This window comes from Silurus aristotelis (assembly GCF_946808225.1).
Source record: "Silurus aristotelis genome assembly, chromosome: 5".
NCBI lineage: Eukaryota > Metazoa > Chordata > Actinopteri > Siluriformes > Siluridae > Silurus > Silurus aristotelis.
The window spans coordinates 11,969,513-11,988,835 of record NC_139578.1 but is presented as its reverse complement, the minus strand read 5'-3'; the positions used below and the strand labels follow the sequence as shown (position 1 = coordinate 11,988,835).

The 19,323-nt window shown below is 36.7% G+C and overlaps 2 protein-coding genes across 3 annotated transcripts in view; one reads left to right on the top strand and one right to left on the bottom strand.

Moving 5' to 3' along the window:
- Positions 1-19,323, bottom strand: part of ndufs2 (NADH:ubiquinone oxidoreductase core subunit S2) — a 190,846-nt gene that overhangs the window by 165,247 nt on the left and 6,276 nt on the right. The window lies entirely within an intron of this gene.
- cUnh4orf54 (chromosome Un C4orf54 homolog) lies at positions 502-19,311 on the top strand. Of its 2 annotated transcripts, none has more exons than XM_083542127.1 (2): positions 502-6,157; positions 18,774-19,311. In XM_083542127.1, the coding sequence occupies exon 1, from the start codon at positions 1,879-1,881 to the stop codon at positions 6,136-6,138; it is 4,260 nt and encodes a 1,419-aa protein (XP_083398253.1). In that variant the 5' UTR covers positions 502-1,878; the 3' UTR covers positions 6,139-6,157; positions 18,774-19,311. The 2 variants fall into 2 exon arrangements, with proteins under 2 accessions (XP_083398253.1, XP_083398252.1); XM_083542126.1 differs by lacking the exon at positions 18,774-19,311 and adding an exon at positions 9,554-11,526.

Below are 19,323 nucleotides of genomic sequence, written 5' to 3'. Positions count from 1 at the left end.
GCCAACAAATCCTCAGTGTTACATTTATCTGTATTAGTTTTAATTTATTACCACAGGGTGGTAATTTAACTTTGTACCTGTCATCATAAATAAAGGTGTGTATGTTTTATGTGAAAACCTACACTTTACTCCTGCATAGAGTCAACTACAGGTTGGTTTTATTTCAACTTAATTCACTAATATACTAAAACGTGTAGGTGTATTTGTAGATGTATCAGGCAGTGAGAAACATTTTGCAAACAGTAGTAGAGAGAAACTCTTATGTGACAAAGAAAAAAGAAATTGTATCTATTATCCAAATGTACATTCTATAAAATATTTTATTAAATCAGTAAATATGTTTAGTTTATTTCTCATATGAACACTTTTGAGTTTACTTTTGTGTTCTTTTTCACTGCCAAAAACTGTCTTTCTTTGTAACTCAGGTATTTGTATAGTAGAATATTTTGTACCATTTTGGATATAGTGTAGCTTTACAACATCTGGTCCTGGGTTTTTGGGTACAATGTAAAAGGAATTTTGCATTGAAAGATAATCGTATCCAGTAATTATCAGTTATTGCCTATACAATTTTTTCTAGAGGAAAATGCTCAATACACCTGCATCCTTTAGCATATTTGTAAATCTCCTTTTGAGACATTATAAACCTTTTGTTTGCGTCTGAGGTGCTGTCCACGCTTGTGGTGCTGAAATTCTTTGTTAGAAAAACACCGGTTTTCCCTTAAAATCATTGAAGAATCACGTGTTTCACTTCTGAAAGATACTCTAATAGAATAAACAGAACTACGTAGTAAAATTTTAAAACAAGTGTAACATTCTGATATAAAAACTAAACATTCAGCAAATCACTCAATCATTATTTGAAATCCTAAGTATTTAACTTAATATTATAGAAAAAAAGCCATGCCAAAAGTGGCAAAATCTTAAGCTTTTAATGGCCTTTAATGGTCAAATAATTGTTCAGTAAGTGATCGAAAGAAATGCAATAATGAAAGCTGTGCCACACATGTGTGGGTGTAAAAGATTTCCAAAAATATCTATTTGGTTATCTGCCACATTAAGATCAGAACCAGGATTGATTATTTAGTTTGATTAATCCTTGTTAATTTCCCGTCCAGTAATTTGTTATAAAGGCATGAAAAGCTTAATATTATGGTGCTTGGTCCATTTTTTTAATTTAGTAGATTATAAAAAAAAGATGCTCTGAGCCTTTAACTGAACACAGATCTCCTCGTGTTGCCATGCTGCAGCGCTACGTTTAGACTGGCACTATTTTCTCCATCAGGTCACGTTTTCTTGCAGAGACGTTTACTTTTGGTATTTTATTATTACTGAAGCGTTCTGAACCTGGACTACCGCAGCTAGTCAAGGCTTCTTTTATTAGCCCAAAACAGTGTTGTGTCGGGGATTCGGCCTTGTCCGCAGGATGTAACAAAACACGCCGAACACAACATCCTAGTTTTAAATAGCCGTTTTCGCATTTCGTCACCGTCTCTATATTTGTAGATATGCGTATTAAAGGCAGGTGGTCAGCGTAGCAGAATACGTAATGGAAGTGAAGCGCCAGGACAGCTTACATAAAAGTGTTAAGTTAGTGCATGACATTAGGCCTATATCTAGCAAAAAAAAAAAAAAAAAAAAAATGTTTGTATAGATTTGAGGTCCCTCTGCTTGGCTCTGGAATGTCTGTTCTGCTCGTGTCACCATCTGAAATGAGAGTCTGGAGCGCCACGCTGACAACTGTGGGGAGGAAAATCTATGCAGAGTGAACACTCCACTAGGACTGTACAACAGGGGCGAGCAGTAGGGCTTCCTGGGGAATAGTGTCTCTAATTTTAATAAAGCAAAATTCAATAACAAACATTTACACACAAAACAATGGCAGCATCAGAGAAGGCGCTGATCTACGGCGGAAACACGCATTGCGCGCTCTCCAACAAAGTTTTACGCGTCGTGGCGACTCCAAAGGACTCGAATTATGTAGATCTGGACGAGTTGCTCGAGTTAAAACTGGGCGAGGCGAAAGCGGTACAAGTAAGTTTTACCGGCCAGAAGGACCCTCTCCAGTGCGTCCGGTTTCCTTCGGTGGAACATCTGCCCAGACTGACGCGCAAATGTGTTAATCTGGAATGCTGGGAGAATAGCAGAACAGATGGAGCAACAGAAATCAAAATAGCTGGATCTTCTAAAGGAGAACTTGTCAGTCAGAGAAAACTCACAGACTGTCCCGAGGAAAATGAGACTAAATTGCTTGACGGTGGGGATTTAACGCGCACGGATTTGGATCTCAGCGAGAGAAGCGATTCGGATGATGAAGTGAGTTTGGTACTAGCGGATTACTGTGTACACGAATTAGCGGACGACGAGGCTCACTACATCACCACGCACGAAATTCAGCTTTCCGAGCTCGACCACGAAGTGGACTGCGACTTCGAAACAGCATCCACTTGGGACGTCGATGACGACCACCAGGTTTATTCGTTCGTGGATTACGCGTCTGCTGACAGCGACGGACACACGGGAGCACAGGGGGGAAACGACGAGGACGCAGCGCCATGTGGCAGTCAGGAAGAAAGTGATCCGGGCGACAAGATCTCAGACGAGAAAGTGCCCGAGTGCCAAAGCAACAGTAACGGCCACATTCACCTGTCAATCAAAGCCACTTCCAGAGCTATAAACAAGCCTAGCAACGTCCAAGAAAAGGATGGAGACCACCATCATCAACACGCTGGAGATTTAAGACGCTGTACTTTGAAAGACACGAAGGGGGAAAAGGTGTGCGATGGCGCAAAGTGTTTGATTGCGCTGCCCGGGCGTTTGCACTTTGGCAGCAAATTTAAAGGCAAAGATGTTACAGGTTACTCCAGCGGCACATCCAGCGCTGTTAGTGAGTTGGATGATGCCGACAAGGAAGTGCGCAATCTCACGGCCAGAGCTTTTAAAAGTCTGGCCTACCCATATCTCAATGCTATTAACTTCAGCACCTCCAGCGAGTCCTCAGCTTCAGAGCGCAGCAAAGGGCTGAACAGGTGGTCTGCACTTGTTGATCTAAAGTATGGCAACGTGAACATGTCCAAAGTAGGCGGTCACAATATAGTCGCCCATCAAAATGCCTCTTCTAATTTCCAGATGGCAAAAAGGAGGGAGAGTAAAGGGATAACGGGATTAACACTGACCAGTAGAAGGGCGCCCCCAGTCGAGATATTTGCCCTGAACGGCAATCTGGTGAACCCCAAAAACGCGTCGACCTCCAAAAAAATTGAGCTTATAAGCAAAAATGGAGAGGGTCCGAGCGGAGTAATAAGGCTCACTGAGACGCTGAATTTTCGCTGTAACCTGAAAGCGGGTCCGCCTGCAAACGAAAGGCGCGTGAAATCCGCCCGAACCACGGAAGGATCACGTTCCGCAGATGAGGTTACAAACCCTCGACAAAAGGCGCACAGCAAAGCACCGTGCAATTCAGAAGAAGCCATGGAGGACGTGCACAAGAAATCCATATTTGCTTCGAGCATACTGAAAAATGTCATTTCGAAGAAAATGCAGTTTGAGCAGGAGCGCAAGATGGAGCGAGGAGAGATCCTGGAGCAGGATGCGTCCCGCGACAAAGCTGCGTCCATCGGATTCCAAAGGCAAAGCTCGAAACTCTCCGAGACAAGCTCCGACTTGAGTATCGTGTGCCTGGATGAACTCGGAGACATCATGGACAGCGGGTCGTGCGATGCCAAGGACAGTGAGCGCCCCGAACAAACTGTCGCTCTCGGACTCTTGGAGTCCCAATACTGCGCGGCATTCAACGCTAAAAAAGGAGCTGCAGACGCGTCCAGAGGTGCACTGATTAGGAGCCAAAATAGCGCTTTCAGAAGCTGGAGGGACGAAGAGCTCGAGGTTCAGACCGAGCGCAAAAACGAGCAGACGGACACGACGAGCAGCAAACTGACAAAAATGTCGCGCTTATTTGTGCCAAGCATCCAACTCGTGTCCGGTGAGCCTGAGCCGAGCGCGCATGATAACCGAGAAGAGAGGAGCATGAACACTCTGCATGTATCAGACACAGCTCAAACTGCGAAGGCAAAATCGCCGGAAATTAAGATAAGTTTACGGAGTACGCGAGAGAACCGGAGCGACCCGTTCAGCATCGCTAAGCTCCTCGCTCCTAATACCGGCTGCTGCACCGCGGGCGCGCTGATCAAATCAAACGACGAGTCCAAATACCAAACGCTCAGTGCTGCACTGAAGGGAGACTCGTCGGACAAAATCCCACACTTCACAGTTCGAGATGTTCGAGACAAGGCGAAGCTGCAGGCGCCAATACACCAGGTTAGAGACGTGCGCAAGCTGGTTAAAAGCTCGTATCACTTTGTATCTTTGGACAACAACAGCGCGGACACGGAGAACAAGCCGTACAAACAGAATGCATATCGGAATCCCACAACAAGCCTCCCCCCTATTGTTATTAAGTGTCAGTCAGTGAATACAAACAGCAATGCAAAGCAATCCGAAATATTCTTTGATTGCTCGGACCCTGGACTGGTCGAGGATATCTTAGAGGCTGATGGATCACAACCTCAACTCTATGAGGATGACATTAATACAGGGTCTGCACAAACAAGCAGTGACCAAGTGCATTTAGCTGACATAAAGCGAGAAGAAAGCCCTGAGTTAATAACTGAGACAAAAAACACATCAAAAAGGCAGGAGAAAGCATGTGATCCAGGTGAGAAAAAGGCTGATCCAAAGATGGCTGCTCTGGAGAAACTTCAGGCTGCTGTTAAAACAATGGAACAGCTTTATGTGTTTGACAAAAATGAATGGAAGAGGAAATCCGACCCACAACCAATAACTGACAGCCATGTGCTTTCATACCTGAGTGGTGAGCATCTTGTTGGTCATGAGCAAGACCAGGAGATTGATAGTTCTTTGTCACTCACCATGAGACGAGACTCATTCTCAAACCCAGATAAGATAAATGCCAGACAGCACTCAAAACGAAAGGAAGAGAAGGAATCGTTCAAATCATTGCACACTCCTGTCATCCATGACAAACAAAAGGACACTAAAACTGTGATGCATCTTGGTGGAACTTCTAATAAGGACATTTCTAGCCAGAAATCTGTAATGCCTGTCACAACAAGTTCAGTAACGGCCCCACAGATGCATGTCAGATCCTCAGCATCTGTTAGTTCTATAGCTGTAAAGAACCAAAAGTCTCAAAAGATTCCAGAGTCTTTAAATATTACTCAGTCAAAGCCAGGCGCAGAAAAGAAAGAAAAGTCAAGCAGCAGTGCAGGCAAATCCAATAAGGCTGGATTTGCCCCAGTTCAGTTTACGTCTTCAGTCGATTCAGAGAATTACATAACCATACCTGTCAAACCGTATGCCACTGAAGCTCATAAATCTCACTCGCTATATAGCAGCAGCACCGGAAGCCACAGAGACAGCCATCAGCCCCTTCAATACTCAAATACTGTAATGGAGACACGTTCCCCAGATACCCCTACTGCTACGATCTACCATCACCCTCTGCCCATTGCCATGCATGCAGCACATCCACAGGTAATTTGTTTTTCTCCTACAGTGCAGCCATCTCCAGTCCCCACAGACCACTTTCAGTCCACACAGAGAAAAATGCTCTTGGATCCCACTACTGGAAATTATTATTTGGTTGACACTCCTGTCCAACCGACCACAAGACGACTTTATGACCCAGAAACAGGGCAGTATGTTGATGTCCCCATGCCACAACACCCCCCAATGACACCTGTACCTGTGCCTATCTCCCCTCTTGCCCTTAGCCCTGGAGGCTATGGCCATACCTACATGTTATACCCAGGATACATGGCCCCTACAGTGATTCCTGCCCGGACCATTCAGTCTCAGCTTTCCATGCAATCAGAGGTGGAAGCGGGAGACAAATCCCAAGCAGGGCAACAAGGAGATGGAGCCTACATGGAAAACCCTTATTATATGCCTTCTGGTAAATCTCTGCAGTTAAATCCAGGTGCTCAGCATGTAACCACTGGCAGGTTGGCCAACAGCAAAGTGCCTGTCATCAGTATCACCTCCCAGCAAGGACCCAGGATCATCGCACCTCCTTCCTTTGATGGTACTACCATGAGTTTTGTGGTGGAGCACAGATAACTGTCCAGCCGCTTACAGTGTAAGTTTATCATTGCATTTCGTCTTCTGTAAACTAGTTTTCAATCAGCAGGTAGCTTTATTTAAGTCACTCAGTATATGATCTCTGCTCAATGCTATAAGATATAGAGTCCATAAAAAGGTGACCAATCTGCCTTATGTACATGATTGAGTTAAATAATCACTTAATGATGCACAACATCTGGATGGGCCAGTTAAATAATAATAATAATAATAATAATAATAATAATAATAATAATAATAAAACGTAAAAAAATCTGATAAAAAAATGCATGCATAGGCAATTATATGCTTCCAAAGGTTATGTAATAAAAAGGTTATGCATTTTGAAAATATGAGGCAGGAATAATGATTATTTACTCACTTAATAGTTTAACCCCTTTATTTTCAGCTCTATATTCAGCAATGCATTGAAGAGCATGCTGCTAAATGAACCCATTATGAATTGTACACAAACTACACTATAGCTAAATAAGAAAAATATCTAAAAAACAGACTGCGATTGTTTATTGTGGATCCAACAACTGGTCATAGGACTTTATGGGGTTAGGGAATAGTATATACAGTTGTTAGACATATAGAGTGTATATGTAGTTTATAGACCTAGAGCACAATCTCTGAGAATGTTCCTCACTGCAAACTAATATAAGTTATGTTACAAAATATACTTGTATATATCCTTGTATATTTAAACTGACACTTTACATGGATCATAGACTTAATTATAGTGTTTGTACAATAAGGGAATACAAATAAAATACAAATAAAATAATTCATTCTCAGAATACTGTACATTTCCCTGTATTTGGTGTGATACCATTATCATTTGTACTATTCTATACTATACTATACTATTCTATACTATTCTATACTATACTATACTATACTATACTATACTATACTATATGACTTCGTACTATACTATACTAAACTATACTATACTATATGACACTGTACTATACTATACTATACTATACTATACTGTACTATACTATACTATACGACTCTGTACTATACTATACTATACTATATGACACTGTACTATACTATACTATACTATACTATACTATACTATACTATACTATACGACTCCGTACTATACTATACTATAATATATGACACTGTACTATACTATACTATACTATACTATACTATACTATACTATACTATACTATATGACTCCGTAGTATACTATACTATACTATACTATACTATACTATACTATACTATACTATACTATACTATACTACACTATACTATATGACTTCGTACTATACTATACTATATTATACTATACTATACTATACTATACTATACTATACTATACTATACTATACTATACTATACTATACGACTCCGTACTATACTATACTATACTATACTATATGACACTATACTATACTATACTATACTATACTATACTATACTATACTATACTATACTATACTATACTATACTATACGACTCCGTACAATACTATACTATAATATATGACACTGTACTATACTATAATATATATGGCACTGTACTATACAATACAATACAATACTATACTATACAATACTATACTATACTATACTACATGACTCAGTACTATACTATACTATTATAAATGACACTGTACTATACTATGCTATACTGTACTATATTATACTATACTATACTATACTATATGACTTCATATTATACTATACTATAATATATATGGCACTGTACTATACTATACTATACTATACTATACTATACTATACTATACTATACTATACTATAGGTTACTATACTATACTATAATACTTGATATGACACTGTACAAGACTATATTACACTATACTATATGACACTATACTATAATACTGTATATGACTATACCATATGGCACTATACTATACTATATGACACTATACTATACTATACTATAATATTGTATATGGCACTATACTATACTATACTATACTATACTATACTATACTATACTATACTATACTATACTATAATATTGTATATGGCACTGTACTATACTATACTATACTATACTATACTATACTATACTATACTATACTATAATACTGTATATGACTATACCATATGGCACTATACTATATGACACTATACTATACTATACTATACTATACTATACTATACTATACTATACTATACTATAATAGTGTATATGGCACTGTACTATACTATACTATACTATACTATACTATACTATACTATACGATACTACAATTTATATATTATATTTTATATAAAAATACTAACATTTATATTTCTATAGATATAGTGTAGTGTCATGTAGTAAATCTACATGACACTTTAATAAAATAGTATGTTATACTACATATTGTATCTTACTATACTTTAATATACCATACTATTTTATTACTATACTATCACCCTTATTACAAGGAAACTTACGTATTTTTTTACTTTTTTGTTATAGTTTAGTATTATCATAGTTTTTCAAGTCATGCTTATAAAAATACATTTACTACCATTCCAGAGTATTATTTATAACATTTAACATTTAATAATTACCATTAATTTTAGATTTAAATAAAAATAGGATAATTATGTTGACCTTTACAAGTTATAAAGGAATTTAAAATAGTGGGACTTCCCTGTTTATATTCACTGTTGTAAATTGTAGTAGGTGTCTATTCATAGTGGAGTAACTCAGCCATGACTGCAGTAGCCCTCTTATTTAAAGGTTGTATTTCAACCTCTGCTAATGGCAAATATCCAAACATGACTGCCTTTTCTCTATTCAGAACAGCATTGTGGGTCTAAGATGACAATTGGTTATTAATTGACATTCAGAGTAAGGGAGCAAATATGTTTAAATTCTTTATTTAGGGGCACATCTAGCATTCAGAAAAAAACAGTGTACGAAGCAAATTATCAGTAAAATACTAAACAAATATAAAGCTATATAACCTTTATTATTCACTGTTGTAGTATGTGTAGAGAGATAGAAAGGTCAGAATTTGTGCTGATACAGAGCTGGACCAGCTGCTACTGGATATCAAAGCTGGAACGGGGGGTATGAGTGGGTCGGACTTTTTATAGGATACCCTAATGCTAAAGGGAAAGAACCGAAAGGCAGACGAGACAACACCTCTGCCTCAGGGAAATAAGATAAACAAACATCCAGTCCGGTTAAGACTACAAAGTGTGAAGGGCTAAACATGTTAAATGTTTCATAATTACCAGATCTTATCATGAGAACTGGATGATTAGACTATGAATTCTAGTTTCCATTTCAAGTTCAAGTTCAAGCTGGCCACCACAGGGTGTTAAACAGATCACTTTGGTATTGCATAGAATGTCTGTGGTTAACATGTGCATGTAGGATTGGATTAAATGAAGTATCATTTTATTTTCTTTTATGCAGGAGCTGCCTGTAAAACGTCCACTCAGCACTTCCAAGATCTGATGTGTCTATTTTCTTTAATGGACACATGTAATGTTTGCCCAATTTTTAAACTGGAAAAGCTTCGCCATTTTTAATAATCATTTGCTTTGTCATGTTATGTGATTCTTTATTATTTTACTGTCTTCTGTTTGCAGTGCAACTTTGCAATGTTTGTTTCTTTGTTTAGCTCTTTTGCACCATTGAGAAATTGGATGAAAATGCGAGTGAAAGTTAACACTATAGCATTTCAGGTTAAAGCAAAAGATCAATGGGTTGCCTAATAAATATTAGAAATTCTCAAGATTTTCATAACTTAAATTGAAAGGAAATTTCAGCCAAATTCAAGGGACATTTGAAAAAAATCTGAATATTCAAACTTAAATTTTTCTACCTAAAGACTAATCAACTAAACATTATAGTGCCAAAAAGTCACTAAAAAAGAATCAGAAATAATCCAAAATGTTTGCTACTGACAATTAATGACATTAATCAAGTTTGTGGGATGTTTATGACAATAAGCTTTAGTAAGATTTTATTTACAGGTGTTTAGTATGTAAGTTGTGTGACATGACCATCTCACTTAAAGTAGAAAATACAGCAGAAGATCAAAATTTACTAAATGCAACTTGGCCCTACACACTGCAGTTATGCAGCTTAACCCTAAATATTTCTCCAGTCTACTATTACAGGTTCGTTAATGAAAGATATTGGCTGTTGGTCTTGCTGATAATTCTATGAATGAAAAACCTTTTGCACATGTCATATCAAAAGCAATAATACATGAAGAAAACCTACATTTATTCTATACAAAAATGTAAATGCTGACAAATCAGATATGTTTTCTTTTATGTGTTCATATTGTATTCAATCAATATCAGACGAGCAAAGGTGCAGTTATAATCGGCACTCACCCTGCAGGCTTGTGTTTATACAACAGCTTTGTAAACAAGAAATTAATACTGAGTATTTGATATGAGTGACATTTTGGATACAATATTTCCAGTTTATTTTTGCTCCGCTAGCACAAAGTTCTTCACTTTATAATGCATTGACTAGCTCGCTAGCAAAGCTCACACTGATTTGTACATTCCTGTTATAGGTGCTTTGAGTAAAATTGGTGTCGCTTCTTCTTTTTCATTCTCAACTGATGAGTTGTCATATTTTAAGCCAAAAGTTATGTTCCTGAAACCTATGCCTCTTATATCAGTTAATAATGTTAATAACACTACCTTAGTAACACAAGTGAGCAGAGTGATAGACACAGTGAAACATCCCAGTGAGTTTATAGGACATATAGGCACTCTTGGAACTGCACTTGACCAATCAAAATTAGTGGACCGGAACGAACTGCTGTATAAATATGTTTATATGTTATATGTTTAGGTTCTTATTATAACAGGGGTCATAATAGCATAATAGCATACATAAACATATAATAAAAAAACCTGGCTCTAGTTCAGTGACTCCAGCATGGCTTTCATAGCACATCATCTGTTGTGGTCAATCACAACCATTGTTGTAAAATGTTTAGTTGAAAGTAGATCACCGGACCAGAGCTTTGCTAAATGACTGGAGATAGTCAGTTTGAAAAGAGGAGAGTTTTTACCGAATTTCATCATTTTTTTTTATTTTCCGCTTTTCATTTCATTGCTGAAAGAAAACAGTTTTAAAATATCTGTTCAGAGTCTGTGACTGAAAGCACCACTATAAGGCAAATCATCACCATTAATAACTGTCCTACTCAACTGATCGTTAACGGTTAACAAAATGAAAGATTTTAGAAGTAGATTTTAGTACATTTTAGTTTGTCCTTGCCGTACAGGTTAATCTGTGCGTATGAAATAATCATATTAAATGTATTTCAAAAACACAAACCCTACTAAACATTTATAGCTATATACTAAACAGTCAACAAAGAGTTAATTTAAGTGCAGTATCTATAGTATATATAGTTGGGTTATATATACAGTGAGGAAAATAAGTATTTGAACACCCTGCTATTTTGCAAGTTCTCCCACTCAGAAATCATGGAGGGGTCTGAAATGGTCATCGTAGGTGCATGTCCACTGTGAGAGACATAATCTAAAAAAAAAATCCAGAAATCACAATGTATGATTTTTAAACTATTTATTTGTATGATACAGCTGCAAATAAGTATTTGAAAACCTGAGAAAGTCAATGTTAATATTTGGTACAGTACCCTTTGTTTGCAATTACAGAGGTCAAACGTTTCCTGTAGTTTTTCTTTTCAGGTCATTGACCAGCTCCTCCCGTGTAGTTCTGGGCTGATTTCTCACCTTCCTTAGGATCATTGAGACCCCATGAGGTGAGATCTTGCATAGAGCCCCAGTCTGAGGGAGATTGACAGTCATGTTTAGCTTCTTCCATTTTCTAATGCTTGCTCCAACAGTGGACCTTTTTTCACCAAGCTGCTTGGCAATTTCCCCGTAGCCCTTTCCAGCCTTGTGGAGGTGTACAATTTTGTCTCTAGTGTCTTTGGACAGCTCTTTGGTCTTGGCCATGTTAGTAGTTGGATTCTTACTGATTGTATAGGGTGGACAGGTGTCTTTATGCAGCTAACAACCTCAAACAGGTGCATCTAATTTAGGATAATAAATGTAGTGGAGGTGGACATTTTAAAGGCAGACTAACAGGTCTTTGAGGTTCAGAATTCTAGCTGATAGACAGGTGTTCAAATACTTATTTGCAGCTGTATCATACAAATAAATAGTTTAAAAATCATATATTGTGATTTCTGGATTTTTTTTAATTATGTCTCTCACAGTGGACATGCACATACGATGACAATTTCAGACCCCTTCATGATTTCTAAGTGGGAGAACTTGCAAAATAGCAGGGTGTTTAAATACTTATTTTCCTCACTGTATATAATCACACATAAAACATTTTTATGACTTGTGCATTGGGAGTTTTTCCTCTGACTGACCACATCTTCGATAGCAACAGGGTCAGTCAACAGGGTTGTTCAAGAATTCTTTAAATTGATGAATAGGTTTTAAGGAAAAATGCTTAGTCATGAACAATCAATGCTACAAAGAGAAGTGGAAAACAATGTGGCCCCAGGTTTGCAAAAAAATGACTAAAAGCCTGAATGTGAATCTTGAATCTTGGAACAGTACTGTGACTATAATTATAACTTAAAAATACTGAGAGTAAAATACTTGACCCTTATGTTCCAGATTCTTTTGAGTGAACTGTTTTATGGCTTGGTTTTTTATCACTCTTTTCTAATAGGTGCTTTTAAAGTAAGTGAGTTTTGGATTACAGTACAAAATGATACTGTATATATTTATGTCTTGTTTTGCTGTTCATTGTACTGTGAGATCCATCATAAAACACAGACAGAGCTTTGTGTTGATAAATATGGTGGAGAATATAATGTTTTAGGGGACTGCCCTCCTCTATGTTACTTAATCACAATACCAATGTAATTTATGTGGCTTGTGTGAGTGTAGGCAATTTTTTTTTATTTGAACATTTTGCCTGTATAGAAGAGGTGATAAAATGCCAAAAGTAAAACAGTTCTGGATAAGGAAATGGGGTGTAAGGTTAAATTATCTTTACTGGATTAGTATTTAACCTGTTGTCAATCTGAATGCAATTAACAGTGTAAGAAGTCACAGTGGGAGAGGGTATATCTAGGGGTCTTTTAAGAAAAGGTTGTGACATTGAAGATCTACTTCATACCTAATACAACATGACCTATTTAGAAATTGGCCAATACAGAAACAGCCAATAAAGTTAGCATATACACTGGCCGACCACTTTATTAGAAACACATGTACACCTGCTCATTCATTTAAATATCCAATCAGCTAAATATGTAGCAGCAGCACAATGCATAAAAATATCAAATCCAAAACCTTAAAAAAATTTTCACCTGAAACATCAGATCAAGATAAATTTATCTTTATAACTTTGACTGGGGCATAGTTGCTGGTGCTGGATGGGCAGGTTTCGAGTATTGCAGATACTAAAGATGGACACTTTCTGAAATAATCAAGCCAGCTCATTTGCCATAAAAGACCATGCGACAAAGTTACAAAGATCACATTTTCCCCCATTTTAATGCATAATGTGTGCTTTAATTTAACCTGCCTACTTCTGTGCTTTATAGTTACAGTTAAAACTGGTAATACAAATGTTAATTGGAAATAATATTTATTAAAGACTTGGGCCCTCTGCTTTCCTGTGATGCTGTAGTAGGTTTTTTTTGTAACTAGTTTAGTCACACGTTATTACACCAAGTTCTTTAAAATCTGTTCGGAGCTGCTGGTCAGTCCGCTGTGATGTAATAACTAGTTTAAAATATTTCTGAATATTTGGATTTAGTTTAGAATTTAGTTTCAAGTAATAGCCTCAAAATGCCATGTAGAATAGTTTTTTTTTAATGATGCACTTGCTGCTAATTCAGTAAACCACTTCATCAATTACTAGAGCAACAGTTTCTTTGGAAGAGTTCTATCTAGTGAATGTTTGGATGATTCTGAAATGATTAAGTTATGTTGAGAGGGTAAATGGAAATGTGTCAGATGGAAAGGAGGAGAAATAGAGTAAAGAAGTAATGCCATCAGAAAGCAAAAATGAACGGGGTATAAAGTAAAATTAATGCAAAAAGTACGTAAATGTCTGCATTGTTAAAAAAATATGAAATTGTTCTTGGAATGATTGGTTGTTTTTGAAAACATTCAGAAATGTGTTCAATAAAATGAAGCAGTTTTCCAAAAAATGTCTGTCAATGTACCTATTTCCGTTTTTTTTTTTTTTTTTTTGCATATAAGTTGATTAGCATAGCTTTCTGCTTCAAGTTATTCTGGTAATCCAAAACAAATAATAATGAGCTACACCCATTGGCCAAAAGTATGCGGACACCTGACTCTACATACTCATTCTAAAATTGGTCTTCTCTTTACATGTATAATAACCTCCACTCTTCTGGGAAGACTAGATTCTGGAGCGTGGCCTGGGGATTTGTCTATTCAGCCAGGAGATCATTTGTAAGGTCAGGCATTTGATGTTGAGTGACACAGCCAGCATTCCAAATACATATCAAGGTGTTAGTACTATTGAGGTCAGAGCTCTGTGAGCAGGACACTCAAGTTCTTTCAAACCAGCCTTAGCAAACCATGTCTAAATGGAGTTATTTTGTGGATTTCCAGTAAAGGGGAATTGTAAAGCTACAGCACACAAATATATTCTAGACAACTGTTTTGTCCAACTTTATCACTATAGTATAGTGAGGGACAAATGGGTGTGTTGGAATGGTGTCCACATTCTTACACCTTCCCAAGTATGTAGGTCCTTTACCAATATTCAGGTTCTGATAGAGTATCTCCAGTGATCAGGGTTGTCAAGCCTAGGAAAACAGTAGAGTCAGAAATGATCATTTGTATTAAAGTGTTCATTTGAATTTGAATTAATACGCCATTTTTTTCCTCTATGTAATTATATGTGATCAGAAGGATTTTAATCTCTGGTAATAATCGAAACATTCTGGAAATCATCTTAACTTTTCTACCAATCGTGTGTCATATATGCATACATTTCTACTAGTATAAAGAGAGGAATAATACAGTGTCTAAAACAAACAAACGTGGCAGGATATTCAACTGTGGTTATTTCACTGCAGTCAGCTCTGTAACAGAGAATGCATAGAATGCTGTTCATCCCACCAGCTGCCTATGCCACTCAAGTCCAGGCAGTGATCCAAAGTATCAATAACAGATACAAGAATAATTAATGCATTAGAAATTTCTCAGACATCCGAATAAATGCTTATGAATTTATCTATTTCTATGCTTTATATGTTCCAAGCAACTAAATCTCAGTTGATTTACTTAACTCTTTTATGTATGGTGACTATTAATTTAAGAAAAAATATTATTCATATACAAGATGTATATGATATATACAGTGTATATAATAGATTATTTTACTTCCATATGTGTTGCTACTCCAAATTCAGCTTGTCATACATGAATAGGCTCTCACTTAATTGACACAAAAATATCTAATATAACTTTATAATTTATATTGCACGGAAGAAACGTTTAAAAATCTTTATATTACAATACAATAATTAATGTATTAAAAAGCTGAGTAGAAACACAACTGAAATCATAACAGAGTAAAAGAGACATCTTTTTAAATTTATGCATTAATGTACTATTAACATTTGGATTTAAAATGTGAATAAACAGAGCAGCTAAATACGTATTGATGTGTTGACATGGATAGCCAGCACAGCCACGCATTTAGGTTTTATGCCTTATGCAGACAGACCCCTTATTGTACATGGTTTTGCATGCAGTCTCCTATATTAAGAATGTCTTTAGCAAAATTAAAGCGCATATCTTACACAAACTCAAATTCAGTATTATTCTGAGACATTAAGATACTGAATCTTTACATGTAAATCGACACTTACTGCATATATCTCTCAGTATAGCTGGTCATAAATTATGGAATGCTGTCTCAACCCATACATTATTTCACTCCTGGCCTCATGCCCAGAGAGTTTCTGGGTCATGGAACACACAGAGGGGAGAGCAGAAAAGGAGAGGTAAAGTCTGTGTAAGTACGTGTTTTCCACGCAAATCAGGTTAGAAGGTTGAGACAAGATTTAAGAGGGATCAAATTGATTTGCACTGCACCCATCTAATCCCTAAAATATCTTTAGTGCATTCTCAACAGTCCAAATAGACAACTCTTCCTTTCCTCTTTTCCCAAACTAGTGATTTATATATATAGCGATTGAAAAACATGTCAATAAATAATCTTAACTGCAGCAAGGGTTTGACGGGTTAGTATTTTTGCATTACAGCATGAAAGCTCAGGGACAGTCGATGTTAAAATGATTGTGGAAAGATCTTTTCAACACTACCAATCTAAGTTTCTGGTCCCAAAACTTAAAGCTCCTGGAAGTAGCGGTACTTAATTTTGTTTAGACTGATAAAAAAAAATGCTACTTGTCAAAGGACATTTTGTAATGTGAGTTGTGGTGCAACCATCTGAGGCATTAATACATAATTAATAATAATATTGAGTTAATAATCCAACTGATAGCAATGGACAGCTTTATACCAAAGTGTGAAGAAAGTAGATTTACGCATTTTATTTTTACCAAACTAAACCTGCTGGGTAATCAAATTAATCCTTTTTTTTTTTTTTTTTTTTTTATCAAAAAGGAAAATGTCCATGAAATCCTGTGTCTGATCAATTTCACCATCAGAAACAGGCTTCACAATGCACTCTTTATTGAAAAAATAATCCATAATAAAGCTTTATAAATAAACATTTACCATTTTTATAATAATAAAACACATTTTAAATGATTAAAATGAGGAAATATACCATTTTAAGGAAGATGAAACATTATTTTTAATTTGAAGACTGCAACACGTTTAAAATTTGTTTTACAATAGCCTGGGGGAAAAATTTTTATTAAAATTGAATAGTTGGAGAAACAATTTGCAACTAATTAGGTTAATTGACAATAAGTTAGTTAGATGACTGGGCATTAATTGTGTATCTTAGAGAGGCAGTGTTTTTGGCAAACCGTGGTACAATTGCAACACAAAAGAATTGAATATCTCATTAATACATTACATACTACCATTAAAAGTTTCAAAGAATCTGAAGTCTCTGTGCACAGAGACAAGGGCAGAAATCAATATTGGATGCCTGTGATTTTCAGACCCTGAGGAGGCACTGCATTTAAAACAGTCATGGTTCTGTAATGGAAATCAATGCATCCATCCTCTCTCGGTTAAAGCTCATTTAAAATTTACTGAAGCAAAGTGGAAAACTGTTCTGTGGTCAGATTAATCAAAAATGTTATTTCTTAAACCATGGACACCACGTCCTTCAAGCTGAAGAAGAAATGGACCATCTGGCTTGTTATCAGCACTCAGAAAAGTAACATCTCTGGTGGTATGAGTGCATTAGTGCCTTTGGAATGAGCAGCTTGGACATTTGGAAAGACTCCATCAATGCTTCCATCCAGAAAACCTCTTTAAGGCAAGGCCTTGCATATTTAAACAAGACAATGCTAACTGCATACTGCATCGATTACAATGACTTTGTAGTAGAAGAGTCCAGGTGCTAAACTGGCCTGCCTGCAGTCTAGACCTTTCACCATTTGAAAGTGTCTGGCGCTTCATGAGATGAAAAACACAACAAAGGACACCCAGAACTGTTGAGCAGCTAGAATCCTATATCAGACACATATGGGACAACATTCCTCTGCCAAAACTTTAGCAACTGGTCTCCTCATTTTTCCGATGTATACGGACAGAAGACATGATGTGGTAAACATGGCCCTCTCCCTTTTTTTTTTCAGATTGGGTGTTAAAGCTATCAAATTCAAAATGACCTTATATTTTTTCCTTTAAATAGTAGTGGTATTAAAATGTTGTAAGACAAGTGGTGCTAACTATTGCTATTCTGATTATGTGTGTTATGTGTGATTTCATCATGCACATTAAGTTAGAACAACGAGCAAACGTGAAATTTTACATGAAATTGGGCAAATCTGCCACAGAAACGTCTGACATGACATATGTTTGACATACGGCGATGTTGCAATGAGTTGTTTTGAGAGGCACATGCACTTTAAGAGCAGAAGAACATCCATGGAAGATGACAAGATTTTGGGAAGACCTTTGACGAGCTCAACCCTTGAAAATGGCGAAACCACTATGCAATTTGTACGTGGAGAACAATCCACATGATCTCAATTTTGCATCGATCCTACTCGCCAGGTTTTGTTCCTGTGAACTTCGCCCACTACACGAAAATAAAGATCCAGTTCAAAGGTTGCTGCTTTGAAACGTCCAGCGCGAATAACAGAAGGTACTTGCTGTTCTGGAAGGTGCTTCCAAAACACATTCCAGAAATGGCAGGAATGCTGGGAGTGCTATATTGCTGTGCAAGGGGACTATTTTGAAGGTGATAGTGTGTTAACATAGATAAATTATGTACTTTCTTGTAAACAGAGCTAGTATCGAAACCTTTTAAAACCACCTCATATATTCTTTTAACATTTCAACATTTGATATGCTTTTTGTTTTATCGTGAATAGAATATAGATTTATGACTTTTGCAAATTATTGTATTCTGTTTTCATTTACATTTTACACAGTGTCCCTTTTTTGGAATCTTCTTCTCCTTCTTTCAGCTGCTCCCGTCAAGGGTCGCCACAGCGAATCATCCGTTTCCATGCACCTGTGTCCTCAACATCTGTCTCTTTCAAACCAACTACCTGAATGTCTTCTCTCACCACATCCATAAATCTCCTTGGCCTTCCTCTTTTCCTCCTTCCTGGAGGCTCAGCATTCTTCTACCTATATACACCATCTCAATCTAGAAATGTCCCTTTTTTAGAATAGGGGTTGTAAATTAATTATTATGTTATTCACCAAAAATGTACAGAACTCAGATCTCTGCTTAAAGAAATCCATCTTAATCTGACAGGCTATGCCAAAACTCATTACTGCTGACCAACTTTGCCACCTGGATGGTTATTTTCCAGCTGACGAAATAAAGGTTATTGTAATTACCTCACTATTGAGTTATTTGTTTAATAATAATTGTTCTATGATGTAATTGAAATTCTTCCTTTACCAGCTAGCAATAAGGACTATTAATTTGACCCACTCTGTCTTTGTTCTGATAGCTAGTGAACAATCTAAATCTGGTCAGATTAACTGGATTTTGCAATAAAGGTT